Source organism: Bombus pascuorum, chromosome 13 (genome assembly GCF_905332965.1).
Source record: "Bombus pascuorum chromosome 13, iyBomPasc1.1, whole genome shotgun sequence".
In the NCBI taxonomy this organism is placed as follows: Eukaryota; Metazoa; Arthropoda; class Insecta; order Hymenoptera; family Apidae; genus Bombus; species Bombus pascuorum.
This window is the reverse complement of record NC_083500.1, coordinates 5,322,156-5,337,392: the sequence shown is the minus strand read 5'-3', so window position 1 is coordinate 5,337,392 and position 15,237 is coordinate 5,322,156. Positions and strand designations below refer to the sequence as shown.

Here is a 15,237-nt window from a genome sequence, read left to right as displayed (position 1 = left end):
GATGACGGAGAACCGTGGAGGAGCGGAGACGAGAGGAGAGAAGACAGGGAACATAGTAATTAGAGGCACGCTCTCGGTATAACGAAGGAACAGAGCGGAGAACTGGTTCTACCGTTAACAGAAATCGTTTCTGGTCAGATTCAGAGCCAGCTTCTTTCTCTGTCTCCGCGACAATTGGCCTTTACGGTATTTCCGCTTTTGTTACGTAGCCGTCCCAAACAGGAACTCGGTCAACTCGATTCGACAAACGCGTTCATTTTGCATTCTCGATCGCGAATTCCCTTTCAGGATCAGCGTAAACGTCCCCAGTTTCTACATCAATGTTTAGTTCATTCTAAATCTGGATTCAGCTCTGACTGATCAAGCTCTAACGCTTTATCGTTAATTACTCGTTGAATATTTTGCTATTTGGTTACTGATCTTCGAACTGCCTTCAGAAAGGGTTTTCTGATATCTCAGACTTTTCTACAATCTGGGAAATTGGAATTCGAAATTTCTAATTTTTGGCTCGAAGACCATTCGAATTTATTTCTTATAGATTTATACGAATTACAGTACTTTGTTGTTAAAGAATTTATAGCTCGATTATTGATTTTTAAATTGTCTTCGAAAAAGAATCTCGATACATTGTACTGTTTCCAAACATTTTAATTCTAAATTTCTTATTCTTAATTCTAAATTCGAAAACCTTTGTGTGTCGTAGGTCAGCAGGAATTGTTATGTGGTATTTTATCGTCGAAAGATTTATAGCAACATTTATTTTATTAATTTACTACTTCATTTATTTCGAATTACATCCATTTCCTAGGATTATTGGCGACTAGAGTTGTATACGATTATGATATCTCATTAGCTTATACAATGTTATATTAGGCTATCACGCTATTGTTTGGTCATAAGTATGCACGATATTTACATTCGCATTAGTGGGAATATTATAGTAATATTTAATTACTGTTTCTGTTTGAAGCATTCGATATTCCATACAAAATTTCTTTTTTGATGGTTCCTAAACGAATAATTAATAGTCAAATCAAATACAACTTGTTCTCCTATCTTCTTTAAATGCTTTTAACCTCGTTTTCATCAAGATGATTAGATTCTCCTGGATCTCTCAGCTTACCTCGTAGCCATCACTCTCTGCCATTCTTCCATTTGGTTTCTTCTCGTGTTTCGCCGTCTCGTTGCTCTTCTTCACCTTCGTTCGTCACGACTCTCCCTCTCTTCTTCCCGTTTAGCCGGCTGTTGCTCGTGTTCTAGCCGCCACGCAACGCGAGATTAGTTCCGCAGAACTGGCGACGACCGACAGCCTTGAACCAAATTGCGAGCTGTCGTTGTTTAGTTGTTTAGCTCGCGTGCACGGAGAAACTCGGTGCACTTCGTACAGTTATTAGGCGTTTAACGCTGGAGCGTTAGAATCATCGAAATGACCAGCTGATCATTTTTCATAGTAACTTCACGAATGTGTAATGCTACAAATTTTGAAAATTTGGTGGACTTTTAGCGTCACATTATAGTTCACTATCATTATAATCCACTGACTATAGCGACAGTGCAAAGAATATCATAAAATGGAAAATATAAAGTAGATTTTAAAGAAAACATAAGCATAAAGTTAATTTAAATAAAGATATTTGGTATTTTTATGTTAAATATTGAAAATAACCATGATCAAAGTCACCGATGCAAACTTTTATTACAGGTAGCAATAATCTTCTATCGTTTGTACATATGAGCTTATTTTCGAAGACCGAAACTTATGCTCATGCATCGTCTGGTATAAATTGAGTTTAAGGTGGTAAGAGATCGTCAATGCAAAAAGGAATTGGGAAAAACGAGGCATTATGTAAGGTTGTTAATATGTCTCTATTCTAAGCTTCCTTAGGAATATACAATGATTCTAAACTTGTAACCATAATCTATCTTACGCAAATGATAAACAATATAGAAATTCGAATTTTCTCCTGACAATTGATCCACTAGAAACTTTAACCAACTTTGACTTAAACTTAGTAAACTTTGATTGACTCTATCTTTTACAATTTTCCAAATTTCTATAACTAGATCATAGTGTCAGTGCATGACTTCTCATTCGAATATTATTGCATCTAAAAGAATCATTTTAAATCTTAAAAATCTTAAAGCAACACTGACGAAGCAATCTTTCTATGTTTTCAAAAATCCTTCGATATTTTTCCACTTCGCGAATTCGTTGGAACGCTGCGATTATACTTTATAGATAATCGCCGGGTAATTCACAGTCATTGGAATTACAATCTGCGACAATCACGGACATAATTCAAAGATCGTTGATACTAGCGGGAGGGAACGACAGCTGAATATGAATATTAAAATCTTCGTTCGTTGAAATCTATCAGACTGTGGTGGCGGCACGACCTCGTCGACAGTCGGTGTACCATGATAATAATCATTGAATGCGGTTTTGTCGCGTTTGAACCGCACGCTCAGCCATTGGAAAAAAGAGAAGAAAAATAGAAAAACCGTTCTGTTCGTTGGTTTTGCCTGCATGGGTCCTCTAACCATGTCGATACAAATATTAACGATCTACGACGAATCTAGCGTTCACTTTTATCATTGCCGTGTATATTTCGCCTTTGGAAAAAAATACAAAAATTGTTTCTACTAGAAAAATTAAGAATTTGATTATTTTATATCTTTTATGTGTTTTCATATTTGAAATATCGGAAGAAGAATTGCAGTATTGGATCTGTAAATTTAGATCAGAAATGTAGAATCGAGATCAAATTCTTTATTTTATGCCAGGTTGTTCTCTTCTGAGAGAAACGTTGACTTCTTGTGGAATTTCTGGCATGCCGCTGATTGACCATTGTTACTTCAACCTCACCGATCCAAGGCTACATTCACAATTGCGTAAAAATAATCTTTTAACCCTTTATAAAGCCGTGAAATTTGGAGATCTCCTCTTAAACTTTAATTTATTTATTCATCACTGTGTGTTCATCGTATTTTATCAACACATTTACACATGGAACTCGCGTATTTCGATTTATTTTGTAGAAGCTTCTGCGAAACTAATATCATATAAATTAAATTTTCAACCATGCATATGACAAAAATTTCTTAAAAATCAATTTTAAGTTTAATTTGCATCGTAGACAATTTAAAATTAATCTGAAAATTAAACTCCGCGAATAATTGGAAAACAATTGGAAATTCAAATTTTCGAATTCGATTTATCGATTCGATTTATGTCTTTGATAAAAGATATAAAAATATGACAAAGACGAAAAACGTGAAGAACGTGGCATATGAGAAACAATTAACACAGTCTTCGAAGGGGATAAGAAGAAACGCGGAAGAAACGCGGCGAACCGAGAAGAAGAAACAGACGAGAGAAGCTGTTTGGCCGGCTCACTATTTTTGGAGGAGCATCTCCAAGGCCGCCGACTGATTCGCATGCTCCTCTTTTTCTTTTCTTCCACGAAATAATTTCTGATGGCCGCGGCTTCCGACACCGTGCTGTTGCCGGGAAAAAAAGGTGCAAAGAGGACCGGTGGAACGGGGAGGATGTATGCCATCGTTTATTCTAAAAGACCTGGCTTCTCTATCATACTCGAAAAAACGAAGGTGAAAGAGCTACCTGAATGGACGGAAACGAGAATTCTTTTTTAAGAAATATCAACTGAATAATGGAACTTCTTAATAGCTTGAGAGTTGGACACTTTGCGGATGTCGTGTTTGATAGAGGAATAGAATGATCTATCTTTATCCGATCATTGAGGAAATCCTTTGTCGTAAATTCTTCCTTTCTTCACGTGGACTTTTATTACATCGTCTTTTTTATCCATTCTACGATGTAGTCCGAGCTATAACATTCACATCTTAGATGTCATCGTACATAATACAAGTATTAATGCCCATTTCTTACGAAAAGTTGAATGTATGTATCTTTTTGTTTCTGCTGCTAGTAATGCAAGAAATTTTGTTAAATGCTAATTATTTCCTAAATCATTCAAAACCTGTCCTTTTCATAGCACCTCTCCTCTGTATGATAATTCAAGAGTTCTTGTAAAAAACACTGTTAAGTGCCAAAATTAAAAATTTTTTATTTCTTTATTGGAAATCAATATATCAATAAGAATACCGTAGTATAGAATTTCAATGTAATTTCCCTTTCTGAATAGTTATCAATAATGTCAAAATCTGTTGTCATAACGTTGCCTTTATAGAGAAAGAAATAACTGCGAATAAACATTAGTTAATTGTTTCTTTCTTAAAAGATAACAATTGTTAATTGTTCTATCTGAACAAATAGAAAAGAATGGAAGAGAAGCTTATTTCTTACTTTTCAATCTTTTATTGGAGAAAGTGAAAGAAACTAAGTTCAGATGATACAAGATACGAGATATTATGGAAAATACGTATAAGTAAAATTTAATTGTCTTTGATGGAGTGACAGAGTTTGTAGTGAATAACGAAATGAAATTGGTGTCCTGTAGGAAAACAAGGCAAAGATGGACCGGAAGAGAAGAAGGACGCCGATGGAGAACTATGGGGCAACGTGGAAGCGCAGGCCGCCTTCCTCGGCCCAAACCTCTGGGACAAAACTCTGCCCTACGATGCCGACCTGAAGGTATTGAACCATGTATGTACAAAAACGCGATACGGTAAGCTCACAACTCGGCTGAATACGGATCCTCAATCTTTGGATCTGGAATTATTTTAAACAATCTGGATTTTTGCATTTCTTCTTTTTCCTTTTTTCTTACATCTTCCTTCTTCGTACTAATTGTGAATGGCAATTAATTGGACCTCATTCCTTCCTAGCGGCAGGAAAAATTATCCTTTGTAGTATCGTTTTGTGGAGTTTTACACAAGTGTTAATAATACATGTAGCATTATAATAATGATAGATTAGTAGGAGTTTGGATGAAATTCTATAATGCATGGTTCCCTACAAAACATGTACGACTTAATCCCTTTCTCCTCTTACTGATAGTTAAGAACATTATAAATTCGCCTCATGTTTTATAGCTACCATTTTTGATAAAAAATAACACCGATATAGAGGCACACCACGATACAAAATCAATCTTGTTTTATTCTTTCTTTAACAGAAAAGCCAATTAACTAAAAATATCTTAATTAACCCATTAAGGATTATTCTTCAGTTAAACATGTTCATATTCTAACGACAATTTAACAGATCCCAGTAATATGAATTAATCGAAGAACAAGAAATGCAATGTTGGTCCTTAATGGATTAATTTTATTCCACATAATAATCGACGTGTTAACCAATGATCTTCCAAAGAATGTAAAGCGAAAGTCAGAAAATCCACCGAGTTAAAGAACTGTTCACTAAAATCTTGCTTCTTAACAATTCAACAAAAAAGGCTTGCAATAGCTCGTTTATTTGTTTTTTCTTTTTTTCTTTTTCGCGGTTCATCTTGATAGCCATGGAATGCTCGTATTAAATAAGAACGATTGCTCGTATCTGCAACCGATATACGGGCACTATTTTTGTAGTCGAAACGAAACTAAAAAGATGATGGTCTTTACTTCGTGTTACAGTACGTCGATCTTGACGAGTTTCTCTCCGAGAACGGCATTCCTGTGGATGGCGTGGCCGGCGGCGGACAGGGCACGATGCAGAGCGGACAACTGCACAAGATCAACAACACCGAAACGCCAGGACACCAAGGACCGGCCGGTCTTCACTTAGAACCGGTCACCAAACGCGAGAGATCACCCTCGCCGAGCGAATGTTGCTCCCCTGACACTATGAACCCACCCTCACCCGCGGACTCCAGTGAGTGAATTTCATCCCCTAATTCCTATCTTTTGCGACACATTTCACACGTCGATCTCGGTGTCGATCCTGAGCAATATTAGGGTTTTATCGGTTTTATGCGACTTGACTTTCTCTCGTCGAAGGAGAGTTGTCGTTTGGTAGAAGCGGATGAAGTATAACGATCTATTATTTTAGTTTCTGATTTCATTATTTTTAGAAATTTCTTACTTTTTAGTAGAAAACATTAATATAGAATTTTGTCAACGTAGAATGTCAGGAACTTGGTATTTAACATTTAATTCAGTTTTTTTAGCTTCATTATTTCTAGAAATGTCTTTTATGGTATAGAATTGTATTCTCAATTATATTTTTTTAACATAGAATTATTTGTATCTGCCTTTTGTATAAAATGTTAGAAACTTAATTTAGTTCGTGAGTTTCAATATTTGTTGGAATTTTATACCTTTGAATACAGAAAACTAGTGACTTTTGGGAGAGAATATGCCACTGTGACGTGATTTTTAATACAATGTGATATCAGGTCACTCGTTACTCGTCCTATAGTTCCTATATTCCTTTCCCAGAATTAATTGTTCGATGCTTTAAATTATTAACATCATACAACAGAGCGTTTACTATACTGTCCGTCTCTTTTTATTCGAGTGCTGCTTTTACAAAATCTGATCCTTTCAAACGTCTTATAAGATACTCTTATATGTTTGATAATATTTATGCAATTGTTCGAACCGTATAGATACTTGCAGAATTGAAAATCAATGAAATCGAATCAATCAATAAAATATAGAATGAAACATGTTCATGAGTAATAAAACTCTCTGTCCTGTCCCTAATATTCATATTATTGAATCAAATCTTTGCTGTCAGATGGCACCTTAAGTTCTAAAAATCAGTTTTCTCAGAACTACCTTTTGACCAGATACGCATATTTGAATTAATACAGCAATATCCAGGATCAATAGAATTCGAGGCTTGAGGGAAGTTTGTAAAAGCTGACACATAATTGTTCTTGTATGATTTATACAAAGTAAGGGAACGATAGAATTACTACAGGATAATATATTTTAACGAAGTCTCAGGATCGACTCTTGCAACAGCGACGATATATCCGAGTTTCCGGACAGCGTATGAAACTAGACTAACGTCGACATTGTCGATTATTCCTTCTCCGCGCGACAGATTCCGAGGACTCATCACGAATACAATATGGCTTGTCTCTTGTAGCGCTCTCGATGGCCTCATCGGGGCGAGACTTCGATCCACGTACCCGGGCCTTCTCCGACGAGGAGCTCAAACCGCAGCCGATGATCAAGAAATCACGGAAGCAGGTCAGTTGATCGTCATATTCGAACTGAATATTTTTCATTCATCATTCGATAAATCTCCTTGTTCGAAGCATTGAATCAATAGGAAGAGCGATCCTTTATAACATCTTTTAGTTTTATTTTTGTTACCACTACTCTTTGTCCTTTCATTGTATTTTCTATCTCGTTTCTATCCTTTTATTATTATTTTCTTTTCTTTTCTATCAAATATGTCCTTATTCGATGCTGAACTTCTCATATTTAATTGAATTATTATTTGGGACATATAATTATTATTTGAAATATTTCTTACTTTAAAGCCAAAGTAATGGAACTTAGAGAACAGAAAATGAAAGTATTTGATTAAGTATGATTATTATAATATTCCTAAAATATAAAATAAACAGAGGTTCTACTGTACAACTAATTCTTTTATTTTTATCTCGTAGAACCATATAAATAATTTATTGAAATTCAATTTGTAAGATTTAACAGTCACTCTATGATCTTTAATAGGATTTTCAATATCCATTAAGAAATCGGAGTGGGTTTTGGTTTTTCTTTACAATTTCTCATTATAGTTTTAAAATACATCAATTTCTACGTTCGTTCTAATTTCCTGCTCTTTTCCATGCCCCGCTACCGGCTACAGTTCGTTCCGGATGACCTGAAGGATGACAAATACTGGGCGCGTCGTAGGAAGAATAACATGGCAGCGAAACGATCGCGGGATGCACGTCGCATGAAGGAGAACCAGATCGCTCTCAGGGCCGGCTTCCTCGAGAAAGAAGTAAATCTTCCCACGCCTCTAAAATTAAAGAATACACATTTAAACTAGGCTCTAAGTCTTTGCGTCGTATTGATGGAATTACGCCAATGTAGTGGAAATCATGTCCTTTGTAAAACAGAATCGTTTTTGTTATGGGACACATATGGGAACAGCATCATTCCTTTTCAAACATGCAGAAATATGTATCATAGAATAAAAGTCATTTAATTGTTTTACAAATTTATCTTTGTTTCCGTAAAAGAGAGCCCTTTATTTTGCTGTACAAATACATTGAAACCATGTTTTATGTCAAACAAAATCTAATATCAAGCATGGAACAGTATGATTCTATCTCAACGAAAAGGAATATGTACAATGCACAGTCACTTACATGTTCTATAAATTTATCTTTGCTTTTATAAAAAAATCCCTTCACCTTGAAGTACAAGTACATTTTTCAGTGATAAATATAGATTAACATTCGCTTATCTTAAAAACCAAGATGAATTTTTCTGTACAAATAAAACTTGTACTATACTGTATCAGTCTCCAATGGAAGAATCATCCTGTTCTGAGTTAAAACATCATTTACATGAAATGTTTTGTCCCTTGGGATAATATTTGTATTATCACAGTCGATAACTTACGCTCTATTTTTAATTGAAAAAATAATTTCATGAAACAAAAATGCAAAATTTCAGAACATGGGCCTGCGGCAGGAACTGGACCGGTTAAAGAACGAGAACATGCTGCTGCGTGACAAGCTGAGCAAATACACGGACGTCTAACAGTACGCCGGGCAAGCAACAGCTCGTCGTGGTATTAAAAAAGATACAGACACGAGCGTTTGTTGTGCCAGCTCCTCCCACACACTATAGTCGCAGCACTTAGGTTTTTCGCCAGTTCGGATGAAAGAAGAATAATAGAAAAAAAGAAAAAAAAACGAAAAAAAAAAGAAGAAGATAAAGAAGGAAAAGGAAGAAGCGCGCCGAATCGCAAGACCATCTTCGATAAATTCGAACCAGCCCACCCTTAATCCCTAAAGGATCCCGAAGATATCCTTCGATGAGAATTTCTGCTAATTCATCTTTCTTCTCCTCTTTCCTTCGCTCTTCACATGCTCATATACATACACAAAATGTGTACACATACACACACATACACATCTAATTTCTTTTAACCCATTCCCTTTTGGTCCTTCCTGAACTCCTTTCTCCCTTACCCAGCCCCTGAAAGCCACCCTCTCAAAAAAAAGTGTACATAGTTATATGTATAGTTAGATTATATATGTATACATGCATACATACACGGTCGTGTGTATGTTTGTCTGTAAGCGTGACTCTGTACGCGCGTGTACACGCGCAACCGCATGCACACGTGTATGTATTTATACGCGTACATGTATATACCATGCAGGTGTATTAACCAGTCGGGTATATCAATTCGCTGCAACGCATTATCGAGCATTATATGTATACACATATATACAAGGAACGCGTACGTATATATCTATATACATAAAGAGACATACGCATACACGTATACACGCGGAACCGCAGACCGTGGAATCGTTAGTGTGCGTGCCAGATGCGAATGATGCATAAACGGCAGGACACTTTGAAACTTTTCCTTTTACGTCGGGCACGTCGATCAATCAATTAAACGCTTTCTATTGACTGTGTTGTAGGAAGATTCAATAGAATTTAATCTCAATTAATTCGTTCAGTAGAAGGCCCGTAGTATTTTTTGAAGCCTTAATTTTTTAAACATAATAATTTGTATACTTGGTTATCTCTTCCATTTCAATGCACAGTAATATTTTAATTTTAATCAAAATGATTTTACAATTATTTTTAAATAAGATTTACGTTTGTAAACACTAAAGAAACTGATCCATCTGAAATTAATTCTGATCTAAGATACTTTTTCATTAATTACTTGATTAGAAAGTTCCTATTAATGATATAGTTGGAAGATTTGAATTTACTGAAGTAAAATTAAAGGAAAAGCGATCTATTGGAAGAATTATCTTAACTGTATTTACTAAACATCTGACACGCACACGGTAATCGCCACATAAACAGGGCTGGAGCTGATTAGAGTAATAAGTGAAAGATGTACGAATGTGTTAAACACAGATAGGCGCGCATAGAAATGATCGATAGTTGGAAAATACGGCCGCAAGCGGTCCTTAAGCGTCTATTTAATCACGCGCTGACTCTCGAGCTTCTGTTTGGTTCTTATACAATGCAGCCCCCAAATCTGATCATTGCGGATACATTCTTGATCTAACGTTTTTCTCGGTAGTCTAACTTCAAACGAGCCATGAAGCAGCGATTTTAAGGTTCTTGGATGACGTCTAAATTGACCAAATACAATAACTAACATTATTGTATTTCGATGTGGTTTTGTAACCTATCTGCATTATATTTTAAAAGACTATCCAGTGAATTTTATATTGGTTGTAACATTTTCTAATGGAACTTTTAATATTAGAGAAGAACGAGAAGCGAAAGAATATCCGTAATTGGTGATTTGTTAAGAAAAAGGAAAAAATGAGGAACAAAGAAAGGAAAAAGAGTTAATTACGAACGAAGGATACTTGGGAGAACGACGCTTTTCTGCGCACGGACTAGGTCCTAGTTCTCTAAGAAACGTTAATTACTGTAGCGTATCCCACAAGCGGTGATGGTACACACACAAGTGATTCTAGTTGTTTTTATCGTAAGATAGAGATCAAGTGCTTCTTTTTTTCATACATAACGTTTTAATCTCTCTTCTCTCTGTAGCGTTTCGTTTTTTCGGCGCTCGGTTGTATGCCAGTTGGATGAGTCGCTCGAAGAGCAACATACACTCTCTCGAGTGCGGGGAAAGCGTCGCGACGCATCTTTTATTATCGTTTTATCATGCTTCGACATAGTCGATGGCTGTCCGACAATGGATTATCATTAGATGTTGTCTATGGTGCTCCTCCCTTTTATCTTTTACTTTTCTACTTTATCTTTCAATTTTATCAATATTCAGTATATATTTTATATACAGAATTTAGGAAAGCAGTGGTCTAATAATTTGGAACTCCTTCCATCTTTCCTTTCTTATGCAATGGATATATTATTGGCAAATAGTTTCTTCTTTCTAGTCTTTTTTTTTTTTTTATCAATTCTACTACTCTTTTATTCGTTTAACCTGTTCTGTTATTTCTTCTATTAAATCTAGCTCTTCATTTCTTCATTCCTATTTCTTCTCCTTTCAGTTTTCCATTGACATCGCATTATTTTATTGTTATTCTTCTCTTTCTATACTTATCTGTCTGCTGCTAATAATATATTTCTGTTATCTATCTATTTATCTCCTGATATCTATCTTCTTTATATTTCATTTGCCCATTGTTTCAATATGTTTCCACACAAGCACCATACAACTTGGATCTTTTTTAAATGTTTATTGTTATCTGTAAATATTTTTTACTAAGTACCACCGTACTATTAGTTTTTTCTTATGGCAAGATATAATTGCATAAATCAAAATTCTAGAGAATCGTATAATGATCATTCTTAAAAAGGAGATGAAGAGTACTTTTTTATTGAAAGAAAAAGCAATTGCATGTTCCATTGTTAATGACGCCACGGCAAGAGTTATACACATGATCATAGAAATAAATCGTGTATTAAAAGGGCTACCCTTCGGACAAGAATAAATAACGTATATCTCTGTTCGTAGTTGCTTCCTCTTGTCTGACAAAGTAAAGCAAAGAAATTCAAATGCGAAAAAGAAGAGTAATCATGAGTTAAGCCCACTCATGCGCCTTTCACGAATAATACACATGCGACTAATATTTTATGTACTGTTGATGCGCTAAATGATAAGGGATTCTGCTCGTTGCAACGCTCAGTGACAATAATCGAGTATAATTATTATATACACATGTTTTTTAGCACCTTCTGCGACGTGAAATCGGCATTAAGAGTATGTTCCCGGTGGAACTTTTTTTATATTGCGCCTGTTATTCATTTGTTACATTATTGATTTGTTATTTTATCATTTTTTATCTGTTCCTTTTGACCCTACACTACACGAATTCTCAAAGAGCTTATAACGTATAATGATATATATATATGATACATCATAGATACTATCATATATACGTGTATATTTGTAGACATATACAAGATGAATTAATTTTATAGAAGGCTTTGCCAATGACAGATTCGCTTCGAAACCGCCAGTTTTTTATACGGCAATTACATTTTCTAGTTAATTAAAGTATACGTACTCTGTACATTTGTTTCTTTACTTTTGCTATCACGCTTTAAAACTTCATAGAATCGACTCCATTTTATAATTGTAAATTTTAGTTGGATACAGAGTCCATGTATAATTAATCGTGTCGACGATATGAAAAATTGTTTTACGTCTTGTTATCATATATATATATATATATATATATATTTTCTTTTTTTCGCCGAGATTTTATGCACGTTGTATAGTATGAAATTTTTGTGTAGTTTATAGTATATACGCGGGTGAATCTCGTAACTACAAAAACGAAATTACACGCGAATTGCTTTTTCAGTTTAGACTCGTGATTCGGCTCCTAGTAAAATACGATTGGAAAAATTCGTTTAGACGTATCCCTTTACTTGATTGCGAAGAAGAAATGAAAGGCAAAAGTTAGACAACAAAAAAGCGATTTACGAATGTAACATTTAACATTTACAAATGCATTGCGAACTCCATGCGTGAGGAACGTGATAGAATGAGGTAATACAGATACCATTAGATTAAGAACATACAATGCAAGGAGCATCTCCGCACTCATTGTTCAATCAGATCACACATAAAACACGTCGCTTTTTTGGCATGCAGCCTGATTACCTGAAAGATAAACAGAACTCGTTAGATTATAACATCTGATGCATCGAAAGCTATTTAAATATGAATAATGGAGAAAAATTGTCACACAATGCCTAACAAAACGTACTTTTTGTATCTTGTAACTGCGATTAGTAGCGTCTAGCGACAAATTACAACAAAGCCAAGCAGTTTTTGTTTCTTTTCCGATTGTTATAAATAGACTGTGGACTCTGTAAATTATATTCATAAAGATATGAATTTCCATGTATATCCGCGGTCTAATTATAAATAATCCCTGCGTCGACAGTCGCCCTGAAGATGTAAAAAAAGGAAAAAAAAAAGAAAGCAAAGAAAGTCGAGAATGAAAAAGAGACGCTCGTTCACGTTTCTCGAAGATCGATATTTGTATAAGTACCTTCTAGTACAAGTTGCTAATTAATTAAACTACTTCGTAGCTTTCTAAGTGACCGGTCTTGGATCTCGGCACAGTTTTCAAACAATGACAAAACGATGAAGCGCAATAGTGTTTGTTGGTTATGTAAAATGAAAACAAAGGAAATAGAAAAGGTAAACAATGTGACCACGTGCGTGCGCACGTGGCGTATGCGCGCGCGCTGAATACTGCAGTCTGAGGATAGCGAAGCAAAAAGAAAAAAAAATCTATAAAGAGAAAAAATGTCGTAAAGGAGAAATCGTAGAAAAAAAATAATTAGAGAAAAACACGGTAGATGCAACCGACAGCTTTGCTCCAATTAGAATTTAACGACGATGACAGAACGGAAGAAAAAGTGAAAAAGCAAAAAAAAAAAAGCAGAAAAGAAAAGAGCAGAAATAAATGCAACATAATGGGAAGAGTTTTAGGTGACGTCGCCGCGTCCATTTAAATGACACGCCATCCGATCCATTTGAAACGAAAAAAGATGAGAAAACAGTACACGCGAGAATTAAAATACGACCACCAACGTCAAAGTGTATCACATTTCGAGAAATATATGTATTTGTTATTGTTTTCATTGAATTATATTGTTATACCTAATCCCGTATCCATTTGTTCGTTTAAACTTAATACTACGCTGGCTGGTAATATAGGCTGCAATGCTTTAAATAGCCTGGAATATTTAATAATTCTGTCACTATTGATATGATCAAATTGTAAATACCGATAAGCGTTCGAGTAATCAGTTGCAGAAAATAGCGGGAATAATCTGTGGTTATTTAAAGGACATTAGTATATTATTTCATGTGTGCTGTGTCTATATTTAATTGAAAGAATATATATATATATTGAAAGAATATATATATAAGAATATATATAGCGATCTTAATTTTAAAATAGCTGACAAAAGAAATGAGCAATGATTCATTACTTGCTTGCGAAACTATAGTGGCCTCGATATAGTACAAATATAAAGTGTGTTTCATGGTGGGTTTTTGAAAATTAATCACGCTGATATAATAGATTTCATAACCACGAAGTGGACTGGCTAGTACCAGACGTACGATGATTCTTGAATGAAAACGGTATGAACGTTTCTTTGCATTCAAAATAATGTTTGAGTGAACAAAATAATTGTAAGGAGAGTACGCACAAACGCACCGAAAGAATGTTGATTTATTTCTCTTACGATTCTTTGGACAATATCAGTTCAGCGTAAGGAACAGTTCACTAACAAATGTGCATAGTTTTGTATGTGCATCTCTGTCTCTGTCTCTGTTGAATACCGTGAATTCGCCATTGAATTGTCTGTCCTTAGAATTGTGTGTCGAATAATATTGCTCTCTCCTACTGGCATTCGTATACTGTGTCCTTGTCACACACTATCGCCCTTTCTTTCCACTGGTATTCGTATACTCTATCCTTGTCGCACAGTGTCGCCATCTCTTTCTACCATTGCTCATGTCGCTCCTTTATGAACAATATTGTATCCTTATTATTTTGATGACCTCTGTGCTGCTATCTACTGCAAATAGAAGAAACAGTAAGTTCAGACATTTAAGGACAGATGGCAGCACATGACTTATCCGAGTAATAAAATTTTCGTCTACGAATAAGTCATGTTCTGCCATCTATCCTGAAATGTCTCAACCGGCTGTTCTTTCCATTTACGACAGATGGCAGCACATGACTTATCGCAGTAATAAAATTTTATCTAAGGATAAGTCATGTACTGCCATCTGTCCCAAAATGTCCCAACCGGCTGTTCCTTCCATTTTTGACAGATGGCAGCACATAACTTATTCGCAGATGAAAATTTTATTACTCGGATAAGTCATGTGCTGCCATCTGTCGTAAATGGAAAGAACAGCCGGTTGAGACATTTCAGGATAGATGGCAGTACATGACTCGTCCGCAGAGTAGAATTGCAATATTGTGCGACAAGGACAGATAATCATGCGGCGATAGAAAGAAACGGCGATACTGTGCGACAAGGATAGACGATACAAGAATTGGTAGAAAGAGATAGCGTTACTATGCGACGAGGACAAACGACACGGACGGTGTTAAACAAAGAAAG

At 35.4% G+C, this 15,237-nt stretch overlaps 1 protein-coding gene and 1 long non-coding RNA gene across 9 annotated transcripts in view; one reads left to right on the top strand and one right to left on the bottom strand.

Moving 5' to 3' along the window:
- LOC132913781 (thyrotroph embryonic factor) overlaps window positions 1-13,739 on the top strand; it is a 100,008-nt gene extending 86,269 nt beyond the window's left edge. For 3 of the 8 annotated variants that reach the window (XM_060972340.1, XM_060972342.1, XM_060972346.1), the window contains 5 exons: window positions 4,482-4,627; window positions 5,557-5,794; window positions 6,974-7,122; window positions 7,751-7,888; window positions 8,569-13,739. In XM_060972340.1, the coding sequence (XP_060828323.1) occupies window positions 4,482-4,627; window positions 5,557-5,794; window positions 6,974-7,122; window positions 7,751-7,888; window positions 8,569-8,655 (758 nt within the window). In that variant the 3' untranslated portion in view covers window positions 8,656-13,739. The remainder of the gene's footprint in view (window positions 1-4,481; window positions 4,628-5,556; window positions 5,795-6,973; window positions 7,123-7,750; window positions 7,889-8,568) is intronic. The other 5 variants (XM_060972343.1, XM_060972345.1, XM_060972347.1 and 2 more) reach the window with 3 other exon arrangements.
- On the bottom strand, window positions 7,509-14,666 carry LOC132913799 (uncharacterized). The gene is made up of 2 exons (XR_009659460.1): window positions 14,319-14,666; window positions 7,509-7,906 (listed from the first exon to the last, which is right to left on the bottom strand). It is a non-coding gene; the product is annotated as an uncharacterized LOC132913799 (long non-coding RNA).
- Between the last annotated feature and the right edge of the window lie 571 nt (window positions 14,667-15,237).